This window comes from Gossypium raimondii, chromosome 7 (genome assembly GCF_025698545.1).
Source record: "Gossypium raimondii isolate GPD5lz chromosome 7, ASM2569854v1, whole genome shotgun sequence".
In the NCBI taxonomy this organism is placed as follows: Eukaryota; Viridiplantae; Streptophyta; class Magnoliopsida; order Malvales; family Malvaceae; genus Gossypium; species Gossypium raimondii.
Window position 1 is genome coordinate 35,380,478 of NC_068571.1, and position 22,245 is coordinate 35,402,722.

A 22,245-nucleotide genomic window follows, 5' to 3' on the forward strand; every position below is an offset into this window, starting at 1 on the left:
CCTTCCTCAAGATCCTTATTTCGTGATACTTGCAACTATAAGGTCAACGTTGGTAAGTTCGAATGAACTTAGTGAGTTCCTACATTACTCGAAGACATACCCCATTATGCGAGGGAATAAATAATATGTTTAGATACAGTATACTCCCTGAACAATCTGGAAATTTCTCTTTAACCTGTCGTAGCAGACTTTATCTTATTCCCAGTTCTATCCATTGGCGGATAGATTGTTAAGCAATTTCCTTCCTATCATTCTTTTGGCATTCGTTCGGCCCTGACAAGTTCTTTGATTGTCTCACCACCACTTTGGATTCTATCTTTTCTTTACTCAACTTTTTTCTTCCACTTATCCTATTGTGGGTCTCTTCTTCCTACCATTATGTCCAACTAATGTAGCCTTCCAGCTTACCCTCCTAAAAACTCTTAGAGATTATTCTAAATCTATTTAATCCATGGAAAACTCTTTTTTTTATCTTAACCCCATATGTCTTGCTCGCATTTCCTCTGTTAGTATGACTAACAAGGTTTTACGCCATTTTGGTGGACTTAATCCTGCTTAATTTAAATAGTGTCTGAATTATTTCTTTGTAATCCGCCTTAATCTTGTTACCTTAACCTTAAGTGTAGCATAGCCTTCTGCTACAGACCACTATGGCTTATAATACTCAGTCACTTTCGCTAAGTGACCATCTGAGTTCACAGGTTTCTTTCTTCCTGTATTCACACACCTAACTAGCCTTTTTAGCTAACCCTACCATATTGATTTCCCCTTTATGTGGAATAGTCTTGACAAACATATCTATCACTTGTGTCCTCTATAGCGTCTCCTTCTACCAATGGGTTCTAACTAACCCCTCTTCACCTTTTAAACTAACCGATGTACATATGAGACACCATTGGTCTATAAGGTTTCTCTGAGTGCCCTCAACATTCCTCAACGGTGAATTCTTGATTTAACCATTTTCATTTGTTTCTACCTAGGGAACCATTAGCGAGACAACTCTCTTAACTACTTCCTACTGGGTTAACATCCATATGCTTTACTGGTTTCCATAATTGTTATTTTAACAGTCATTTCCTACTTTATGTGTCCCTATTTATTGGCTGATTCTTTCGTCCCGTTGGCTATCTAATATATACCCATACTTTCAATTTCCTTCTACCCTATTTTTCCTTGTTTCCAATTCTTCCCTTTATTCATGTCCTAAATGACCATCCATTTTTATTGTCTCGGCAGACTGTTTTATACTGCCATAGCCTAGTTATGGTCTTCCGCATTAGGATCCCATGTTTATCGTCCTGGCGAATTACTCTGCTTTTAATGTCCTTTCGAACTTTCTCGTGTTTAACATCCCGTCGGGCTAACCCATTTTTATAATCCCAGTGGACTCTCTACGCTACCATAGTTGAGCCATAATCTTACACAGTAAACCCCATGTTTAATGTCCTAGCGGACTCCTTCAATTGCCATAGTCAGGCTATGGTCTTACACCCTATAATCTTTGTGTTTATTGTCCCAACGGAATATCCCTTATTTAATATCCCATCGGACTAACTATGATGCCATAGCGTCTTTCAGCTATGGTCTTACACCATATAACCTCGTTATTATTATCTTGACGAACCATCGAAAGATGTCATAATGTCTTTCAACTATGGTCTTAGTCATGTTTACCATGATGCCATGATGTCTTTTAGCCATGATCTTACTCATTGCTATCATGATGCCATAGCATCTTTTAGCTATGGTCTTACTCATTTTAGGCGTATAGACTCTAATTGGTCCCATGGCTTATCCATGATCCTTACTCTTCCCATTGCACCATCCTATACCTTGATGCTTGAACATCGTAGTGTCTCTTTTACAAGGCCTAGAGCTTCGCTCATCATGAGTGAACACAGCAACACCGTATGGCGGTATCTAACAAAATCAACCCTTTTTCCCCATTCCTCACTTCGTTTGTTTCATCATAGTTTCATATGTAATACATATGTTTATAAATAAAGCATCATGGGGTCATGCATACTGAATTTAAAATGGAGCACACTTATAAACTCATGCAGACTATCAACATACTTAGCATTTCAGTTTGAATCGCAAAAACTCACCTGATGCTTCGTCACCTTGTCTCATCAACTTAGCTTCTTCGAAAGTTAGAGCTTTCATTCTCTTAGCAGCAGCTTACTAGATTCTTCATTTTTCCATCTTAAACCTCATGATCACTACTCAATGCAGAGCTTTTCGTAATCATCCCGCCTTCAAAGCTATGAAGAAGACGAATAAAGAGAAAAAATACAATAGAATCGAGATGAATCCTCTCTTGGAAGTTACATATTAGCTATTTATAGCTCTCTTCTCATGATATTCAATCGTTTAGGGGTCATCCATTTAAAATTATTATGTCTCCCACTAAGAGACCGACTATTTATATCTTAACCGAATCATAATTGGTTTTCAACCATATTCTATTTTGTTCCTAAGTTTTCTTGGTTTTTCAATAGAGACCGCCAATTTGCAATTTCTTTCAATTTATCCCCTAAGTGTTCTAAATTTTCAGGTTTAAAGGATTTCTAGTGTGACAAGAAGGGCTAAGTCTTAAAACCTATGGGCCAAATATCGAGACTTGTTGTCCAAGTCTTGAGACTTAGGCCACTGTTGTAACAGCCCATTTTCAATAAAATCGGAACAGTGGTTTCGGGACCACAAATTCGATGTCAAAAGAAAATTTATTTTAATATTATTTTATAGTCTATGGTATGATAGGAATGTCGTATGAAAATTTCGTTAAGAAATTTTACCGATTACAAGTCTAATTTGTTAAAAAGGACTAAATTGAAAAAGGTTCAAAACTTGTTAATTAAAATAAATAGTGACTAAATAGTTTAACCACTCAATAAGGAGGGACTTAAGTCATAAATATGCCAAAAGCAAATGGTTGGGGTGGCATAAGCCTTAAAAAGATGATAAAATGGTATGAACTAAGGGAAAAATTGGAAATTTTGCCAAATTTAATAAAATAAATGAGACATTAAGGAATTCTAGATATTTCATCATCATTTTTAGTTCTAAAAACATGCATTGAAGAGGGTTTAAGCTGGGTTTTTTTTCAATTCTTGCTTCATGTAAGTCAAATCCTCACCGTTTCCTGAAAATTTAATGATTTTGTGATTGTTACAATTAGGTCCAAGTAACCTTTACCTTGGTTTTTGATTTTATTAAAAATTTTGGAAGTTACCATTTATGAGTTCATATGATTTTAGTTCTTAGATGATGAATTTGAGGTGTTGATGGGTATTTAAAAGTGCTTTATTAAAGAATTTTGAAGAAAACATGATTTAAGGATTAAATTGAAAAGATATTGGATTCATAGAAAAATCTAAATTTTATGGAATTCATGGGATTTCTATTATCATGTATAAAAATTTCTAGGCCTTGAATGAAGATTAAATTTCATGAATTTTATTTTCCAAGCCTAGGGACGAAATTAGAATTAATCAAAAGTATAGGGGCAAAATGGTGCTTTTGCCTAAGATGTGAATTGAACAGGAATGAATTGATGTTAAACTTATTTATATAGATTCAGAAAGATCAAATAAGGAGTTAGATCGTGGAAAAGAAAATGTATCGGATCAATAGATTTTTGTACATGAGTAAATGTCGAGGTAAGTTCGTGTAATTAAATTGTTTACATATATATGTTTGAATTAAATGTTGTATATGTGAATTTTGAATTGTGTAATTGCTATGTTTATGAAATTAATCATATATCCGAAAATGCCCGATAAATATTAAATCTCGTTTGAATACATGAAAATCGATTGGATACAGATATCTCATATTGGTTGTGGTCTTGCATATGTTGCAGACACACCATAGTTCAAAAGAGTGTCCCGTTATATGGTTCTTGCGAACTTCCCGTTATAGCTCTTTGGAGCGTCCCGATAGGTTGGATCCTACATGTGTTGTGGACACACCTTAGCTCTTATCAGCATCCCGATATATGGCTCTACGTATGCTTCTCGTTAATTGGCTCTTTGTGAGCTTCCCGATATGGCTCGCTTGAACTTTCCGATATATAGCTATCCGAAGCTTCCTGATTAATGGCTCTTTGGAGCTACCCGTTATAGGCTCACACGAGCTTCCCGAATATGGCTCTTATGAGTTTTCTATTTTAGCCCAGATAAGCTTCCCGTTTATGTGCTTTTATAAGCACTCCCGGATATGAGTTGACGAATTTGCCATATTGTACACTTCGTGTGTACTGCCCATGTATCCATCGATATTTTAAATGATTCAACAGGTAAAGTTCAGGTATGAGATGATATGAATTTAAGATGAATGATTGATAAATACTTGATATACAAAGATGTGATATGTACATGTTCATTGGAAACTTGAAGTGATAAATACATGTATGTGGAAATGGAATATTGATGAGCTCATCCATTTTTCTTGATATTTATATGAATTACATAACTAACATGTTTGATGAGGATGTATGCGTGTTTAGGTTATACATTACATTGATTTAAATGTATTGTGTTTGCTTACTTAAATGAACATGATTGGTAAGCAAAATTCCTGTTATACGAACTTACTAAGTATTAAATGCTTACTCTGCTTATTTCTTCTGATTTATAGTACTCGGAAGCTTGTAAAGGTTGGAAGTGGGTCGGAGCAGGATCACACTATCCTTCAGCCCATTTTGGTATAATTAGTAAAAATTACATTTGGTATATTGGCATGTATAGGCTAAGGTAGGCCAAATGATTATATGTTTTGGTTGTAATTAGCTATTGGAATGGCTAATGGTGGTATATTTTGATGTATATATGTATGAGGCTATGTATTGTTTGGTATGTGTGTGCTTGAATTGGCTAGTGAATGTGTTTAAGTGTTGTTGTAGGTGGAAGGCAAGTTGGGTGAGAAAAGTGGCCTTGAAAATGACCTATTTTTTGTCTACACAGGCAGAGACATGGGCGTATGTCTCAGCCATGTGTGTGACAAACAGTCATGCACACGGGCGTGTGGTTTGGCCTTATGTCCCCTGCACCTAATTATTGAAAATTAAATTGTTCACACGGCCTAGCACACGGGCGTGTGGTTTGGCCATATGACCCAAGTCAGAGAGTTACGCAGGTATGGACACGGGCTGGGACTCAACCGTGTGCCTCACATCGAATGCCCACACGGCCTGGCCACATGGGCATGTGTCCCCTGCACCTAAGAAAAATTTTGAAATTTCGCGACAAATTCTCTGAGTTCCCGATATAGTCCCAACTTGTTTTTAATGAATAAGTTGGGTTTCGAGGGACCATTTAAGGGACAATATGATTGAAGATGTTTGATTTCCTATATAAATAGTAAATGCTACAAATTTATTATATTTGATCTATAAACTCCGGTAATGCTTCGTAACCCTGTTCTGTTGACGGATATGGGTTAGAGGTGTTACAACTGCACCTCCTAAACTTGTATTTTGACTGTTTTAAGCCCTCAAAACTTTGTTTTATGTTTTAGGCATGTCCAAATACCTATGAAATTATTCAAAATGATTTTCTACAGATGTGTTCAAAGCTTTGTAAAAATTGAAAACTGTGTTAAAGGATTTTTTTAAGCGGTGAAATTATGTCGATCATTGGACCGAGTACGAGGTGTTATAAAAACAATTATCTATTTATTTTAAAGATGCTTATTAAATATGTTTGTGGTGAAATTTTTAATTTCACAAGCGAAGTTGAAAAATTGGCACGTGCTATTAAGTTGTTTTTAGAAAATGAAAAATAAATAAATAAGACTAATGGCAAATTCTTAATTTTGATCATTATTTTAAGGGTATACTTTTTTTATTTCACAAGTTACTTTTAAAAATTAACACAAGTCTCTTTTTAAAAAAAATATTTTTTAATAATTTACTATTTCCCGTAGGACACTTGTCAACCCTCGATCTTGGCAGTGTACCAAATGTTTAAAAAACGAAAAAGAATTAACATTTGGGTTAGTGTTTGGTTCATTAATCTAATTTTTTTAATTAACAAGTAGTCTTAAAGAATTGTCACGTGTTTCTTTTTTAAATATATATTTTTAATATTTTACTATAATCTTATAAGATACTTATCAATCTTTGATCTTATTTGTGAGTCTAAAACTCCACTAATAATATACCAAAGTTTCCTTAACAAATTTTTATTTTGATGGATACATTTTTTAATTAAAACTTATGTATTAAATAAAAGTTCTTTAAAATTATTAAATACATTTAAAAATATTTTTATCAATAAGAGGATTCTTTGAATAAAATAATAAAATTTAATATTTTCTCAAACACCCTAAATTATTACTTGACATTTGATTCATGCTAAAACAATAATATTTGGTTAATTATCATGACACCAAATTACGAACCGAGAATATAGAGAAATTATATTATTATTTATATTATGTAAGATTGACGTTTTGGGTAAAAAGGATAATGTTTATATGTTGATCGAGTTTTAACTCGATTGATATGGGTATTATTATTAATGTAGGAAGACATGAGTTTAAGTGTGTTGAAGTGTATTATCCTCCTATTTATGGATTGAAAATGAGTTATGAGTAGTTCTATATATTATGTCAAAAGAGCATATGATCGAATCTATATTGAGATTGTTAAAAAGAAAAGAGAATAATAATTTGTATACAAATGACATTTATTATATACATGTTCAACAATTAGATTATAAATAAAGTTGTAAAGTATTTATATATAATTTTTCATCAATTCTAGATTCGATTTCTAAATATTTTGTTTTTCTTAAGTAGTGATTTTTATTGTTTTATTTAATCATTTTATATAAAAATAGTAAAAACAAAATATTATTATAATAATTTTAGAAAATTAATTTTAAATAATTCACTTGACTAAAATAAATTAAGTTGATTCATATATACTAAATTATGTTATACTTACGTCGTGGAGAAAAACTTTTACATACAAACTATATTATAAAAAAGTATTCAACGGTTCACTTAAATGATAGGAGAAGTGATAAAGTAATCATGAATTAATCCTCATTAATTTTGAGTTCGATTTTAAATATTTGATTTTATTGGTGAAAAGATCTTTCTAATTTCTTTCAATTTTGAAATTGAGTAAACTGATTTCTCTAAAAAATCAATGTAATTTAATCTCTCGATTTCAAAATGAGCAACTAAAATAATTAAATATAATGTTAATATTTTCCATCAACTATACATGATTTTGATTGGTATAATAATAAATTTAGCCCTTAAAATTTACATATTTTGTCAATTTCATCCTAATTTAAGAAATTTATCCCGCAATATTTGTGTAATTGTGTAAAGGTTGAGGGAAAATTTGTTGAATTTTTCAAATTAAGGCCAAAATGAAATATATATATATAAACACGAAGGCTAAATTTGTCACTATATCAATCAAAATTTTGTACAATTGATAGAAAACATTAATATCATAATTTATTGTCTTCCAGTCAAATTTTGTTTATTTGTTTCAATCAAACTCTGATTAGTCTAGATTATTTTATTATTATTTGACCTAGAAATTTAGCCTATAAATAGGCTCTTTTACAACCTTAGAAAAAACACCCATTAGAGATTAGGACTCTTAACACTTTCAGAGAATTTTGTGTTTACGTTTTGAGGGTTCTTTGTTTTCCGATTTTTGGATTTTCGAGGTTTAGTTTTTATCTCCATCTTTTGTACTCTCCGTTCTTTTGCCATTATATTAAAATTATCTTTGCCAGTGGTTTTTTATCCTATTTAGAGGGGTTTTTCCACGTTAAATTTGTGTGCTCAATTTCTCAATTTCTTCCGTTATTTTTACTTGTTCGTTGCTTAATCGGGTCGATCCCTAACAAGTGGTATCAGAGCTAGTTCAATTTTCGTAGATCAGCCTGTTTAGATATGGGAGCAGCAAGGTTTGAAATTGAAAAGTTCGATGGTGTCACAAATTTCAATCCGTGGCAAGTTCAGATGATGACAATTCTAGTTCAAACCAGCCTGAAAAAGGTTGTTACTGGGAAAAAGCCTGAGGATTTAAATCAAACAAAATGAGAAGAACTTCATGAAAATGCCTTGTCTGCAATCTAGTTGTGCCTTGCAAATATGGTATTGCAAGAGGTATTGATAGAGAAGACCTCATCTGCACTGTGGAAAAGGTTAGAAACTCTTTATGCGACTAAGTCTCTAGCTAACTGTTTAGTGTTGAAACAACACCCATTTACGTTTTGCATGAATGAATGCGAACTTCTTAAAGATCACATCAGTCAATTCATTACTCTTTTAAATTATTTAAAGAACGTTGATGTTCAGATTGATGATGAAGATCAGGCTATGCTATTATTGTGCTCTTTACCCCTTTCATACAAGTCTTTCAGGGAGACCCTAATTTATGGCAATGACAAAACCTCGTTCAAAGATGTGAAGGATCATTTGTTGAGTAGAGACAAACTCGACAATGAATTTGGTTCGGATAGCAAGGCAGATAGGCAAGCTTCCATTTTGGTAGCATCAAAGAAGCGAGACAAAAGGTGTCGATATTGTAAGAAGTTAGGTCATGTCAAAGAAGATTGTTATAAACTGCGAAATAAAAGGATTGCTAAGAGTAACGAGGAAGATGTCGTTGGTGCTAATTTGGCCGATGAAGCGGTGATGATTTCTTGTTAGTGTCAACAAGTGAAAGCTCTGAGCTTATGTCTGAGTGGATCCTAGATTCGGGATGTTCTTTCCACATATGTCCCAATAGAGAATGGTTCTCCACATACTGTTCGGTTGAAGCTGTAGTTGTGCGAATGGGAAACGATTCATCCAGTAACCTAATTGGTATTGGTACTGTTAAAATTAGGATGCACGATGAGACAATTAGAACACTCTCAGATGTCAGGTATGTACCTGATTTACGAAAGAATCTAATCTCCTTGAGTATTTTAGACTCGAAAGAATGTAGAATCAACATCGAGTCGAGCGACATTAAGGTATCTCGTGGAGCTCTCGTTTTATTAAAAGGTAAAATGACCGGCAGTCTTTATACTCTGGAAGGTTCTACAGTGACCGGTGAAATCAAATGTCCCTCGTTTGTTACGAAGTCGAAGTCAACTCGTTTGGAGTGGAGGCAACTTGGTTATATGAGGGAAAAAGGTATGACCGTTTCATTAAAGAGAGGTTCTCTTTTGGATGTAGGTTTGAAAAGTTAGGGCATTGTGTTCATAAAAATCAGACCCAGGTTAGTTTTGATTTGACAGTGTACAAGTCGAAGGCTAGAAGTCTTCCAATTTCTAAGCACAGATTCGACTTAGTTAATTCCCTGCATAATTCAGGATAGGCCTATGGCGGGCTTTGGCAAAGATAGCGTTGTGGAAATATGAGTCAAGGTGGAGATTTGTTGAGTATGACTCCTATTTCAGTCAAATTTGATAAATAATCTTCCAGTCAAACTTTGTTTATTTGTTTCAATCAAAATCTGATTAGTCTAGATTATTTTATTATTATTTGACCCATGAATTTAGCCTATAAATAGGCTCTTTTACAACCTTAAAAAAAACACCCATTAGAGATTAGAACTCATAACACTTTTAGAGAATTTTGTGTTTACATTTTAAGGGTTTTTTGTTTTCGGGTTTTTGAGTTTTCGGGGTTTAGTTTTTATCTCCATCTTTTGTACTATTCGTTCTTTTGCCATTATAGTAAAATTATATTTGCTCGTGATTTTTTATTCTTTGGAGGGGTTTTTCCACGTTAAATTTGTGTATTCAATTTCTCAATTTCTTCTGTTATTTTTACTTGTTCGTTGCTTAATCGGGTCGATCCCTAACAAATTTTTTTATCGATTTTATTTAAATAAGTTTTTTTATCTATACTATTATTTAAGCTCTTAACTGAGTTGGGTCACCCTCAACTGGGTCACCACCTCAGTTAGGAAAATTATGTAAATGTCGTTCTGTAATTAAAATAAATTATATTACTCGAGTGATCTTTTTATTTTTAAAAAACCAATAAAAATATGCAAATGATGAAATTTGAACCCAAATCAATTGCATTAAAAATAATAATAATTTACAATTCAACTAAAACTTTATTTTGATTAATTTTATTATGCATACCTTCTTACTTCCATCAATTATATATATAATATATTTGATTGAGTCAATATCATAAATTAACTTGATATCGACTCAAGATTAATGACAACACATAAACAATGTAATTATTTTTTTAATTTTAATATCGTATATATTTTATAAGTTATTATTATTAATTAGTTTATAATTATAACTTTTATTATTTATTGTATATTATTTGTAGTATATATTTATAGGATAGGTAAAGCCCGCTCATTGCTTCACTTCAAAACCCTCTCTGCTCATTTCCCTATCTCACTCTACCTCTGTTTTTCATTTCATTTAAAATTTTTATTAGCCAAGTCTTTTTGAAAAAAAAAAGGAAAAAAGAAAACAAAACATCGAAAACCCCAAAAACCCACCCACAAACGCCACTTCCTTTTCACTCTCTTTTCTCTTTCTTCTCTCTACTGTCTGTTTTCTAAGTGAAAAAAAAAAAATCCAAACTTCACAGTTTCTCTCATACCAAACAAACAAAAAACGAGAGAAAACTGTAAAGCCTCCATGGATCTTTGTGATACAACCAACATTTTGTTCGGTAAAATCAAGGTTTTAGACCCAGAAAATGCTTCTAAAATCATGGGTTACATCCTTATCCAGGACTTAGCAGACATGGATTTGTTGCGTTTAGCCTTTGGTCCTGAAACCCTTTTACAGTCACTTGTTTTCAAAGCTAAAGCTCACTTAGGACTTTCTTCAAGCACTTTCTCTACTCAGTTGAACCCAATCTCAAGACCCAACAGCTCTAACAATTCCCAAAACCCACTTCCTCCATTGTCTCCCAGTATCATTCCGAGAAATGGGTTCTTAGAATTTTCGAAGAAGGTGCCTTCATGGTCTCCTGCTAGTAGCCCAAAATCAAGTCCCTTTCTTTCTTATGAAAATATCCGCTCTGGGTCTCTCTTAGTTACTTCAAAGACTGGGGATAGCAGTACTGATTTAATCGATGAGAATCAAATGAGTGACTATTTTTCATTTTTGAATGATTCTTCCTCTTCTAGGAATGAGGACTTTATTGGCCATAGAAGGAGTTTTTCAGAAAGTGATGCATGTTTCGGAACAGTTGAAGAAGCCGGCGGATTTGGTGGTCTTGTGGGTGGTTACAAGCCTTGTCTTTATTTTGCTAGAGGCTTTTGTAAGAACGGTGATAATTGCAAGTTTTCGCATGGCCTTGGTGGTTTAGCTGATAATGTTGATATTAATGGTGTTGTTTTTGGTTCACCTAGTAAAATGGACCTTCTTTATCACCAGCAGGAGGAAATGATGAGAATGAGAGCAGCTGCTCATCAGCAAAGATTCGCTGCTGCTCAGTTGGTGGCTGGTGTTTCTTCTCCATTGCCTTATGAAAAAAAAATGAATCTTCTGTTGCAACAGCAAACTGAGGCCCAGAGGTGTATTAAAGATTCCCCAATTTTGTTTCCTGCTTTCTGACTCTATATTTTTTTGGTGGGTTGGGGGGGGGGGGGGGCTATATTCTGTCTAAGGTTCTTAATTTTTGTTCTAACCTTGGGCTTATCTTGTTGGCTATGGAATCCTTAACAAGGTTTTGTTATGGTTTTACATAAAATTAATTCGGAATTTATTTACATATTATCTATTTGGTGTTTCTTTCGTGGATTTGTTACTATGAAGTAGTTTACTTTAAGAATTTTTATTTATTTAATTGTTTGTGGTTTACACTTTCTGCGATAAACAGTAGAGACATCTATTTGGCTTTTGTCTTTGTTTTTTATTGACGTGATGGTAAAGTTCATTAGTTTGAGTTTGCCTTAGCATGGGGGTTTTCTATTTATAGGATAATTGTTGGTCTTATTTTGGTGGGAGTACTGGTTATTTAAAAAGCCATAGCATGATCATTTAAGTGTTCTTCCTTTGTGCTAAATTAAATAAATATTTTTCATTTGGCTCATTGTAATGTTGCAGAGCTGCTGCATTGATGTTCGGTGAAGAAATTTGCAAGTTTCCCCAGGGCCGAGCTGAGAGGGAGTTTTTCGCAATGGGATTAACAGAAAAGGCTAACTCAGCTTCAAAACAGATTTACCTGACTTTTCCAGCTGATAGTACATTTAAAGATGAAGATGTTTCTAACTATTTCAGGTATCTATTGCATTGAGAAATAGTCAGGAATTTTATTATCTTATTAAATACGTAGATTATGATTTCTCCTCAGTCCCTGTGCATGTTGTTAGTGGGAAGCTACATTTGGACATTTTTCCCTCAGTCCATGGATTTTAGTGTTGATGTTGCAATTTAGTTAATAGCTGGTTGGCATCCTTACAATGATGTTTAACTGGTGCCTTCTTGGATCCGTGACCACTATGTTTGTGGTAGAATCTACAATTACTGTAGTATTTGCCACACATCGCAGGATAATGTAAAGTTAAAATGTTAAGGGGGGAAGAATTCAGCTTTTAATTGTTGTATAAGTAATATTACATGCTAAAAGAAGATTGACCTTTAACTTCTAATGTTTTCAGTTTTTCCCCTTCATGTGCAAGGACAATTGAACTGTATCAGTTTAATCTCATTTTGATAATATACCTGACGGCTTTAAATCCAACCCTTCTTCCTTTTCTAGCTATTGCATTGACTTAGATAGTGTGATCTGTATCGTCTCCCAGTAACCCAGAATCTATTTTGCAATACTCCATAGTTTTTCTTGGAGATTTTCAATATCCTGTACTTAATTGCTAACTTCTGTTCATTCTATTTATTGTTTTATCACGTTATATGGTCTATAATATTTGGAAATGTCTTTGAGTAACTATCTTAAGCTTAATTGATTGCTTTTGTCCTCTTCAGGTAAGGAGGGGTTAATCAGTTAAGTATGATCCGCCTAGAAGCAAATGATCATATAAAGGACATGTTAAATTGTCAATAATGCATTTAATGGTAAATGGACTATACAAAAGACTGGAGGCTTACATCAATGGACTTCACAAGTTTGCATTTAAACATGTGCTTTTTTTAAACATTTTTGGTGGATAAACAGGACACCACACGAAACTAGATCATTATTAATTTATGATACTTCGTTGTCTTTATTTTTACTTTGGTGCTAGAGGCTATATGGGAAGTTAAAGAATTGTTAGTTTCTGCATTTTTGTTTCGATGAGGAAATTTTACAAGATTTAGATTTTAGAGAATTAGAGTCCTCTTTACCCCAAGGAAAGATCAACTGTTCATCAAAGTCAATTTTATATGGCATGTAAAGGAGCAACATGCAAAGGATACATGTATTCAGTAACCCAGGAAAACATTTCATAAGAAATTCTGTTTTTCCATGAGAGAGGAGAGGTTTAGGGCTTCCGTGATCTTCGTGAACTTGGTCAAACTTGCAACTAAGCTGTACAATAAGCCTGGTGGTGGTGAATGGACAAATTTGATATTTCTGTGCTTGAAGCTGAATTATTTCTGCATATGCATGCTTGTAGAAGAAGCAGAATTGACAATTTATTTGAGTTGGGCTCCAAATGCTGAAATTTGAGTTTGGAGATTGTATTGCAATACCATAGAGTTTTGACTCTCCTAATGGATTGAGAACTTCTATTACGTTTGTGTACAAATTTGATTGAAGGAATTCTGTTTATATATTTACCTCTGTGGCTAACACATCCGTTTAAATGGATGTTGCTGTCAATTACCTGTGTATCTTGATGCAAAATTGTAAAAAGACCTACTTTAGGGGTTTTCTTTGTTCTGAACTAAGGTTGATCAATTTCTTAAATTTTAATTTTGTGAACTTACTTTAATTCTGTATCTTTTAAAGCATGTTTGGACCAGTGCAAGATGTGAGGATCCCATATCAGCAGAAGCGGATGTTTGGCTTTGTAACTTTTGTCCATCCTGAGACTGTGAAGCACATTTTGGCCCGAGGAAACCCCCATTACATTTGTGATTCACGCGTGCTTGTTAAGCCCTATAAGGAAAAGGGAAAAGTTCCTGACAAGTATGACATTTTCTCTTATTCACATTTTTTCTTTCATCTAGCCATCATGCGCTGATTTGATTACTGATAATGGAACAATTGCAGGAAGCAACACCTGCCAGAGAGAGGGAACTTTTCTTCATGTTCAAGCCCTTCAGGGCTTGACTCTAGAGAGCCATATGACCCTCATGTTGGTAAGCAAACATAGGTTTTCTGGGATTGTTTTTTGCATGAAATCATAGGAGGGGAACAGAGTGCTTAGGATGGCTGTTTCTCTATTTTTTGTTCTTTAGATTTTGTGGTTAATAATCTTTCTTTACATTCAGGGGCAAAGATGTTCTACAATGCTTCGGAGATGATGTTGAGAAGGGAATTTGAAGAGCAAGCTGATCTCCAGCATGCTATTGAACTGCAGAGGAGAAGGTTTGTGAACTTGCAACTTCCAGACTTCAAGAATGATGGCATTCATCATCACCAGCGCAGCCTATCTGTTGGTGGTTCTGTTTCCTTGCCTGCTTATTCCCATGCCAGTCAAAATGTTCATCTATCTGACAGCATTAAACAAGAAGGTTCAGAAGGTTTGCTTATCAGCCTCAGCCGTTCTATTTCATATTATTATCTTTTTGTTGGATTTGTGAATCTTTGGTGGTTATGTATCTGTGAAATTGTGGATAGTTTCCTTTTCTCTTGCCCAGAAAAAGAAAATAAAATCACAACCGGTAGTTCAAGATGTTTGAGTTTGTGAGTCAAGGAATGAAAGAAAAAAAGAAAAAGCTATACTGTAGTTGAAGTTATATTATTTCTTGTGGCAGTCAACGGTGGTAATACAGCTGCTGCTCCTCCTGTAACCGTGAATGCTGCTGAGGAGGAAGAAGTGAATTCAGCTTGTGTTCAGAAAGGCGGAGTTGGGCATACCCAGGACCAGGAGTGTTCCAACCCGAAAGGGTACGATGTCAGATGTCCCTTAACAACATGGAACTTAATCTTGAAATTTAGATAAAACATCAATAAGTAGTGTAGAGATGCTGTATTTCTTATTTTATTCAAATCTTATTGTACGCTGCTGTCATCTCGGCACTTCTGAAGTTGGTTATCTTTCAGTTATTTTTCTCATTTGTTTTCATTTCCATTTCTAATAGATGTCACAAGAGTAGCCTAGAGCATGCGCTTCCTGATAGTCCGTTTGCTTCCCCTGAAAAGTCTACTGAAAGTCACCTCTCTGAGTTTCCTGCAGCAACTGGAAATCCGAATTTATGTGCAATGTCATCTTCCGAAAATGATCCTTTACTACTCGCCACTTCTACTAGTGGCATGACTTCCATTTAAGTTATCCTATTCTTAATGCCAAGGTACAATCACTGTTTTAAAATTGTTATAACTTGATCTCTCCTTCTATGATTACCCACGTAGAAGGTATTGTATTGGATTTGAGATTTATTTACTTTTTCTCTGCAGGTTTTATCATGGGCATGAAGCTAATTAACTGTAGGAAATAAAGGTAAGCATGGTCAGAACTCAGGAAAGGAGTAACTATAATGTATGAACTAATCTTTTTCACATTCCAGTCAAACAGCTTTCTTTTTAATGTTTCGATGTGATACTAATGCACAAAAGTAGAGAAGCATATACGAGAAGAATCCCCTAGATGTGTATAGCAAGATTTATAGAGTGAAGGGTGGATCCGCAAAGAATGTATCCATCATCGTCTTCTTCAATACAAACTACTAACAGCAAATGCATATTGGATTACATTTATGGCAGACAAATCAATATTGGTGTGTAGGGCTGTTCTCTTTTCCCCTTTTGCCGTTCCTTTGTAGGTATGTATTCCAACCAACAAAAGCCTGAAGGAGCCAAGGATAGCTGATTATTGTATTGTCAATGTATGCATCTTCTTTCACATTTTATCTGATAACATTATTATAATATGATTTGTACGATTGGACTTTGAAGCTGGAAATGTGTACATTTATCATTACACTTGTGAGGAAGTTAGTGAAATGTCTAAGTATCAACGTTTGAACTTCAAAAGGGAAAAGATGAGGAGATGGGGTTTGCATGGTAATTGTAATTTTATTTTATGTTAATCTTTGAGTTAAATTTTTGTTATTATTAAACTGAAGAATGTTGGGTGTTAGAGAAAGTTGGTAAAAAAGTATCTTTTGGGGCACTTTGTCTCATTTTACATTTATATATAATAACTTTAGGTCCACATGAAAGGCAAAGGCTAGGGTCATCACATGGGGGCTGACATTATATAAATTCGAATGAAGGCATGTTTCAGTTTCATATAAATGTGGGTTTTTTTTGTTTTATGGGTGGAGCCACAGATACTGTAAGTTTTAAATCATTGGTGATGTGGTTGTAATTCAAGCTCAGCTGCACCTTGTACCGCAACTGCTTTTTTAGTTTGCTTTTGCTAGATATTTTCGAGTTAAAGAAGGCTAAAAGGAAGGTGTATATATATATATATATATATATATATATATATATAAAGCTAGTTAAAAAGAACTGTGTTGTAGGGTTAAATTCATGTCTGCCATTACGCATCAGGTGATGGCTTGTTTCTTTATTGGTAGACCAACGTTGGATCCCCCTCCCTCTCTCTCCCTCTCAACTTCGATTTTGTACTATTCACCAATAAAGAGGTTTTTTTTTAAAAAAAATAATGAAAGAACAAGATAGTCTTATAAAAGATCTGACGTAAATTCACAATTGGTTGATATAAAAAAATTATATAATGTTAAAAAGTATAATTTGGAACATTCATAACTTCTTGTCATATATTTTTATATTTCAGGTTTGATTTTACTACATATTTGAGATTTGTAATTGTCTTTCTTAATAATTACAGTTTTAAAATTTATAAATTATAAAAATTAAAATAATAAATTTTCAAAAAAAATACAGATATTCATAAAATTCTCAAAATTTTAAAAATGCAATATTTTTAAAAATAAAAATTATTTGTTCCTAAAGTTAACATGCCATGTTTTCTTAAAGGATTACCAAAAATGTATAAAGAAAAAGAATTTATTTTTAAAATTTTTCCTCGTCAGTAATATTAGTATCAAATCTAAATTTTGATAATTAAAAAATCTTAAAATTATATTAGATAGTATTTCAAACAGAATATCAGTAGCAGAAAATAATTACTTTTAGATTTACATTCTAATTAATTAACCAAAATATTATTTTGAATTTTTGAATATTATATTTTAAAGTAATAATTATAGTGAGAATTTTTAAAATGAAAACAATGAGAATCAAAATATTTTTACCCTTAGATCATAATAGTATTTAATCTACTCACTAAAATAAAAGCACAACACCCAATCTTTCTCATTTTTTTCTTTTCACCTTATAATACAAGTTTTAGGGTGAAAAATAATCATAAACTTAGTGAAATGCTTAATTGTGTGATATGCTTGAAATCCAAAATTTACTATTTTTGGTGTGATATGCTTGAAATTCTTTGAGTGATTTTCATCGACTAATAAAAAATATAAATTTTTAAAGCAAAATGCACTACAATTTTTTTTAAAGAAGAAAAACAAATATATAATACCTATAGTACTTAATCTTGATAACCCCTTTCCTTTCCCATTGTAAATATAGTCGCAATTTCCTTTTTGCTTAAGAAATTCTGAAAATAAGAGATTACCCAAAAAAAAATTCACCCTAAAACTTGTATTGCATGATGGAAAAAAGAGTGTTGTGCTTATTTAAATCTTAAATCAATCATCTTAGGTTAAAACATTTTGATTCTATTTTAAAAGTTTTTAATATAATTGATAAATTTTATATATAAAATGCATATCCATATTTATTAATTATTGTGATCATAAATAATTAATGCCGTACTCAATGATACTTATTTCCACAGTTTTGAAAAGGAATAAGTTGCTAATTACAAAATTTTTACTTGAAATAGTTAACACCATCTTCAAGTGTCATTATTTTCCCACCTTCGTTAAGATAAGGATTAAATTTCTTGGTTTATTCCGGTTAATTTACCAAAAAAAGCCAATTTTTAAAAAAAATTACCGAAATGGGCCGGTTTTTTAATTATTTACCGAAATGGGCCATTTTCCCCGAAATCGCGTCCCACGTCGGTAGCGATGTTAGAAGTGCGTGATGAACATTGCGCCCACGTCGCCAGGTCGCTACCGACGTGGACGCGATGTCCTGTCACGTAGCGTGGTACCGAGGACGCGATTTTGACGCTGATTTTACGTTTGGGTTTTATGGCTTTTAGGGTTTAGGGTGCAGGCTTTTTAGGGGTTAGGGGTCCCGAAAATTTTTTTTTCGAGTTGACGTATCTGGTCAAATAGTGGGAAATCGCTTCTACCAGGATGCTATTTGAGAAGAAATTGTGAAATAGTGGCCTCGTGGACGCGATTTCACTACAGTGGTCATGTAAGAAATAATTTTTTTTGACGTTTTCTGAGCCAATAGTATAAAATCGCTGATACCAGGATGCTATATGAGAAGAAATTGTGAAATCGCGCCCTCGTGGACGCGATTTCGCTATAGTTGGTCATGTAGGAAATAATTTTTTTTTGACGTTTCTGAGCAAATAGTGTCAAATCGCGCCCTCGTGGACGCGATTTTGCTACAGTAGCAAGTTTGGGCTGAGGCTATAAATTAGGCAGAAAATGTTCTTAGAATGCATAACTCACAGCAGAAATATTTTAGAGAGGCTAAGAAAGTTAGAGTTTCAAAATGAGTGAACGTATTAGTGCTGTTATTTACTACGATGGTGAGGTTTGCCACACCGAGAATGGTGTTGTTTTTTTGTCGGAGAATACGGTGCGACTGTCATTTAGCCAAAACATAGATTTGACAGAACTCCGTAAAAGAATTAGGCGTAAAATCTTCGGAACCACGCCAATGAAAGTTCTGTCAATGACGTATCGATTTTGTTCTTCTGTTGATCCGGTGACATATGACTCGTTCGACATAAAAGGTGCTCGTAGCTTGGAGGCAATGGTGCAGACTCATCTTGCTAGCGGAGTAATTTATATTGAGTTATATGTACAATTTATGTCGCCAACTGATGTACTTCCGTCCGATGTTCGAGATGTATACACGACCCCTGACCGACACTCGGTTAGCGTGTTACAAAATACGGAACAACCCATGTTCGGTAGCGGTGTCGAATGCACATCCCCCCCAAGACATTCTGTCGGTGGATGGGACATGTACGTCGGTGGCTCGATGTTTGACGCTGGAAATACGAGCTGGGGAACTGCATCAAGTTCTACTGGATGGCAATCTACATCCAATTGGGGACGTTATCAAATGCCCAGAAGAAGGGATGACGTACTACCTACGACATCAACCGGTGAGGGGACGTCGTACGCTGCAGATGATTGTGGGTTAGAAGGTGACTCCGATGTGGATCCACCTCGAGAGCCCGGGCCGGATGGTGCAGAGGTGGGATTATTTTCTGAACCGGAGCCTATTCCAACAGAAGGTGAAGATGGTGATATGAGTGCAGATGATGATGAAAATCCATGATTCAGAGCATACTCACCTCCAGCCCACATGCATAATGTCGATCTGTCAGCAGATGATGCGTTAGAGTTTCCAGATCTACCACACCAGGTGCGCGATCGTACAAGTTTGGGGGTAGATCTCAGTGAACTTGAAGTTGGTAATCAGTTTACCAATAAGGATAGTTTTATTGGTGCTTTGAAACAGCATAGCATCAAAAACGGCGTTAATTACCACGCCGTTAAATCAAAATTTGATAAGTTTGAGGCAAAGTGTGCGGTGCAAGACGGCACATGTTCATGGAAAATCATCGCCTCGTTAAGGAAAAGGACAGGGTTGTGGGAGATCAAAAAGTACAAAGGTCCACATACATGTCTGCAGTATGATGATTGAATGTGTCGAATAATATTTTATTTTCCAATGTTGCATTACTTAATGTACTCCTCCCTCGTAGGTGTTTGAAGATCATCCGAAAATGGATTCACTATGTTGGCTAGCTTGATACTGCCCACGATAAAAGCAGATCCTCGGACTTGATCTTAGGTGATAATTGCCAATATCCGTAGCCAAATAGGGTACACGCCCTCTTACCGCAAGGCTTGGATAGCTAAGCAAAAGGCATTGGAGAAGATGCATAGTGGGTGGGACGCCTCATATAATGAAATATGGCAATGGTGTCAGGTGCTAGAGAGATACGTCCCAGGTGCCATCACAGACCTTGAAACGGAACATGCGTACTACAACGGCCGATTGCTACGTGGATGCCAAGTGTTCAAACGGCTATTTTGGACCTTTAAGCAATGTCGAGACGCATTTCCGTACTGCAAGCCGTTGGTACAAATTGACGGTACCTTCATGTTCGGTAGGTACACTCATCGGCTATTGGTTGCAGTGGCACAGGACGGCGGTGGGAGAATTCTTCCAATTGCATATGCAATAACACCGGGGGAGTCGTCTGATGACTGAGATTTCTTTCTCTCTAGGTTAAGGAGGCATGTGTGCCCCAACCCGATATCTCTGTTATTTCGGATCGTAGCGGTATACTAGCTGCATTTGATCGAGAGGGAAGCTTGTGGCAGCGTACACACCATAGATATTGCATGAGACACGTTGCTTCGAACTACTACAGGCAATATCCATCTAAGATGGAACGACGACAAGTGACCAACATGGGTATTTACTGTATAACTGTATTATTTCGTTTGTCAAATTGAATTAGTTTTATTGGTAGAAGGGGTATAAAATATTCGCTATGTTCTTATATTGGTAGGGTATGAAATGAATAAAGATCGTTTTCACGAGATGTTGGCAATCTTGCGATCCCAAAACGGAGAAGGGGCGGACTACCTTTGCAACATACGTTTCGAACAGTGGGCACAAGCATACGACGGAGGCCTACGATATGGCCATATGACGTCGAACTTTGCAGAATGCATAAATTCTGTTTTTAAAGGAACGCGCCATCTACCGATAACAACGGTTGTGCGAGAGACATATTTCCGTTTGGCGGCGCTATTTCCAAAGTGAGCAGCAACTTATGCAGGCCAGATGCAGGGTGGGCATGTATGGTGCAGTAAGGTAGTTCAAGAAATTAACAAAGCGCGGCGAGGCAAATATCATGCCTGTGTGTGTCACGATCGAGACAATTTATGGTTTCAGCGTGATGAGTTCGACATACCGCACCAAGGCGTTATTGGCGGGCAATATCGTGTACACTGCGAAACAGGACTTGTGGATGGGAAGTTCGATGCACCGTTATCCATGCGCTCATGTTATTGCACTGTCGAAACTCCGTCGGATCCGCTGAGTTATGTGGACGAAGTGTACAAATTAGAAAACATGTACAACGTATGGAGACACGTTTTCCCACCGGTCCCAGATGAACGTAAGTGGCCACCCGTATCTGTTGCTCCTTTTAAGCTGTTACCGGATAGAGAATTGCGTCGCAAGCCGAAGGGTCGACCTTCCTCTACTAGAATACGGAACAATATGGATATCCGAGAAATAGCCAGTCAACAGAAATTGTGCGGATGGTGTAGGAACCCAGACCATACAAGTTGATCATGCCCTAATCGCAATAGTTGAATGTAATTATAGAAGAAATTACCTTTTATTCAATTATTAATTGATAATTGTATTAATTGTTGGTAAAATTATCAAATTACTACAATTTCTTAAATGTTAGTACCAATCAAAACATTTTACGAAATCCAACATTATGTAAAACTACAATTTTTAAATAGTTAGTAAGATTTTAATTAAATTAGGTTAGAGATTTAAATTAAAATAGGTTAGGTTAGGGTTTTCATGTAAAATAGGTTAGGGTTAGGGTTTTAATTAAATTAAGTTAGGTTAGGGTTTTAATTAAGTTAGGTTAGGGATTTTAATTAAAATATGTTAGGGTTAGTGTTTTCATGTAAAATAGGTTAGGGTTAGTGTTTTAATTAAATTAAGTTAGGTTAGGGTTTATAATTAAGTTAAGTTAGAGTTTTTAATTAAATTAAGTTAGGTTAGGGTTTTTAATTAAGTTAGGTTAGGGATTTTAATTAAAATATGTTAGGGTTAGGGTTTTCATGTAAAATAGGTTAGGATTTTTAATTAAATTAAGTTAGGTTAGTGTTTTTAATTAAGTTAAGTTAGGGTTTTTAATTAAATTAAGTTAGGTTAGGGTTTTAATTA

General features: G+C 34.7%; 1 protein-coding gene across 1 annotated transcript; it reads left to right on the plus strand.

Annotated features, from left to right (window-relative positions):
- The first annotated feature begins 10,389 nt into the window (after positions 1 to 10,389).
- LOC105794143 (zinc finger CCCH domain-containing protein 55) lies at positions 10,390 to 16,058 on the plus strand. Its single transcript, XM_012623160.2, has 8 exons — positions 10,390 to 11,530; positions 12,063 to 12,236; positions 13,909 to 14,088; positions 14,173 to 14,261; positions 14,394 to 14,645; positions 14,880 to 15,012; positions 15,207 to 15,416; positions 15,523 to 16,058. The coding sequence occupies exons 1-7, from the start codon at positions 10,644 to 10,646 to the stop codon at positions 15,391 to 15,393; spliced, it is 1,902 nt and encodes a 633-aa protein (XP_012478614.1). The 5' UTR covers positions 10,390 to 10,643; the 3' UTR covers positions 15,394 to 15,416; positions 15,523 to 16,058.
- The last annotated feature ends 6,187 nt before the right edge of the window (positions 16,059 to 22,245 follow it).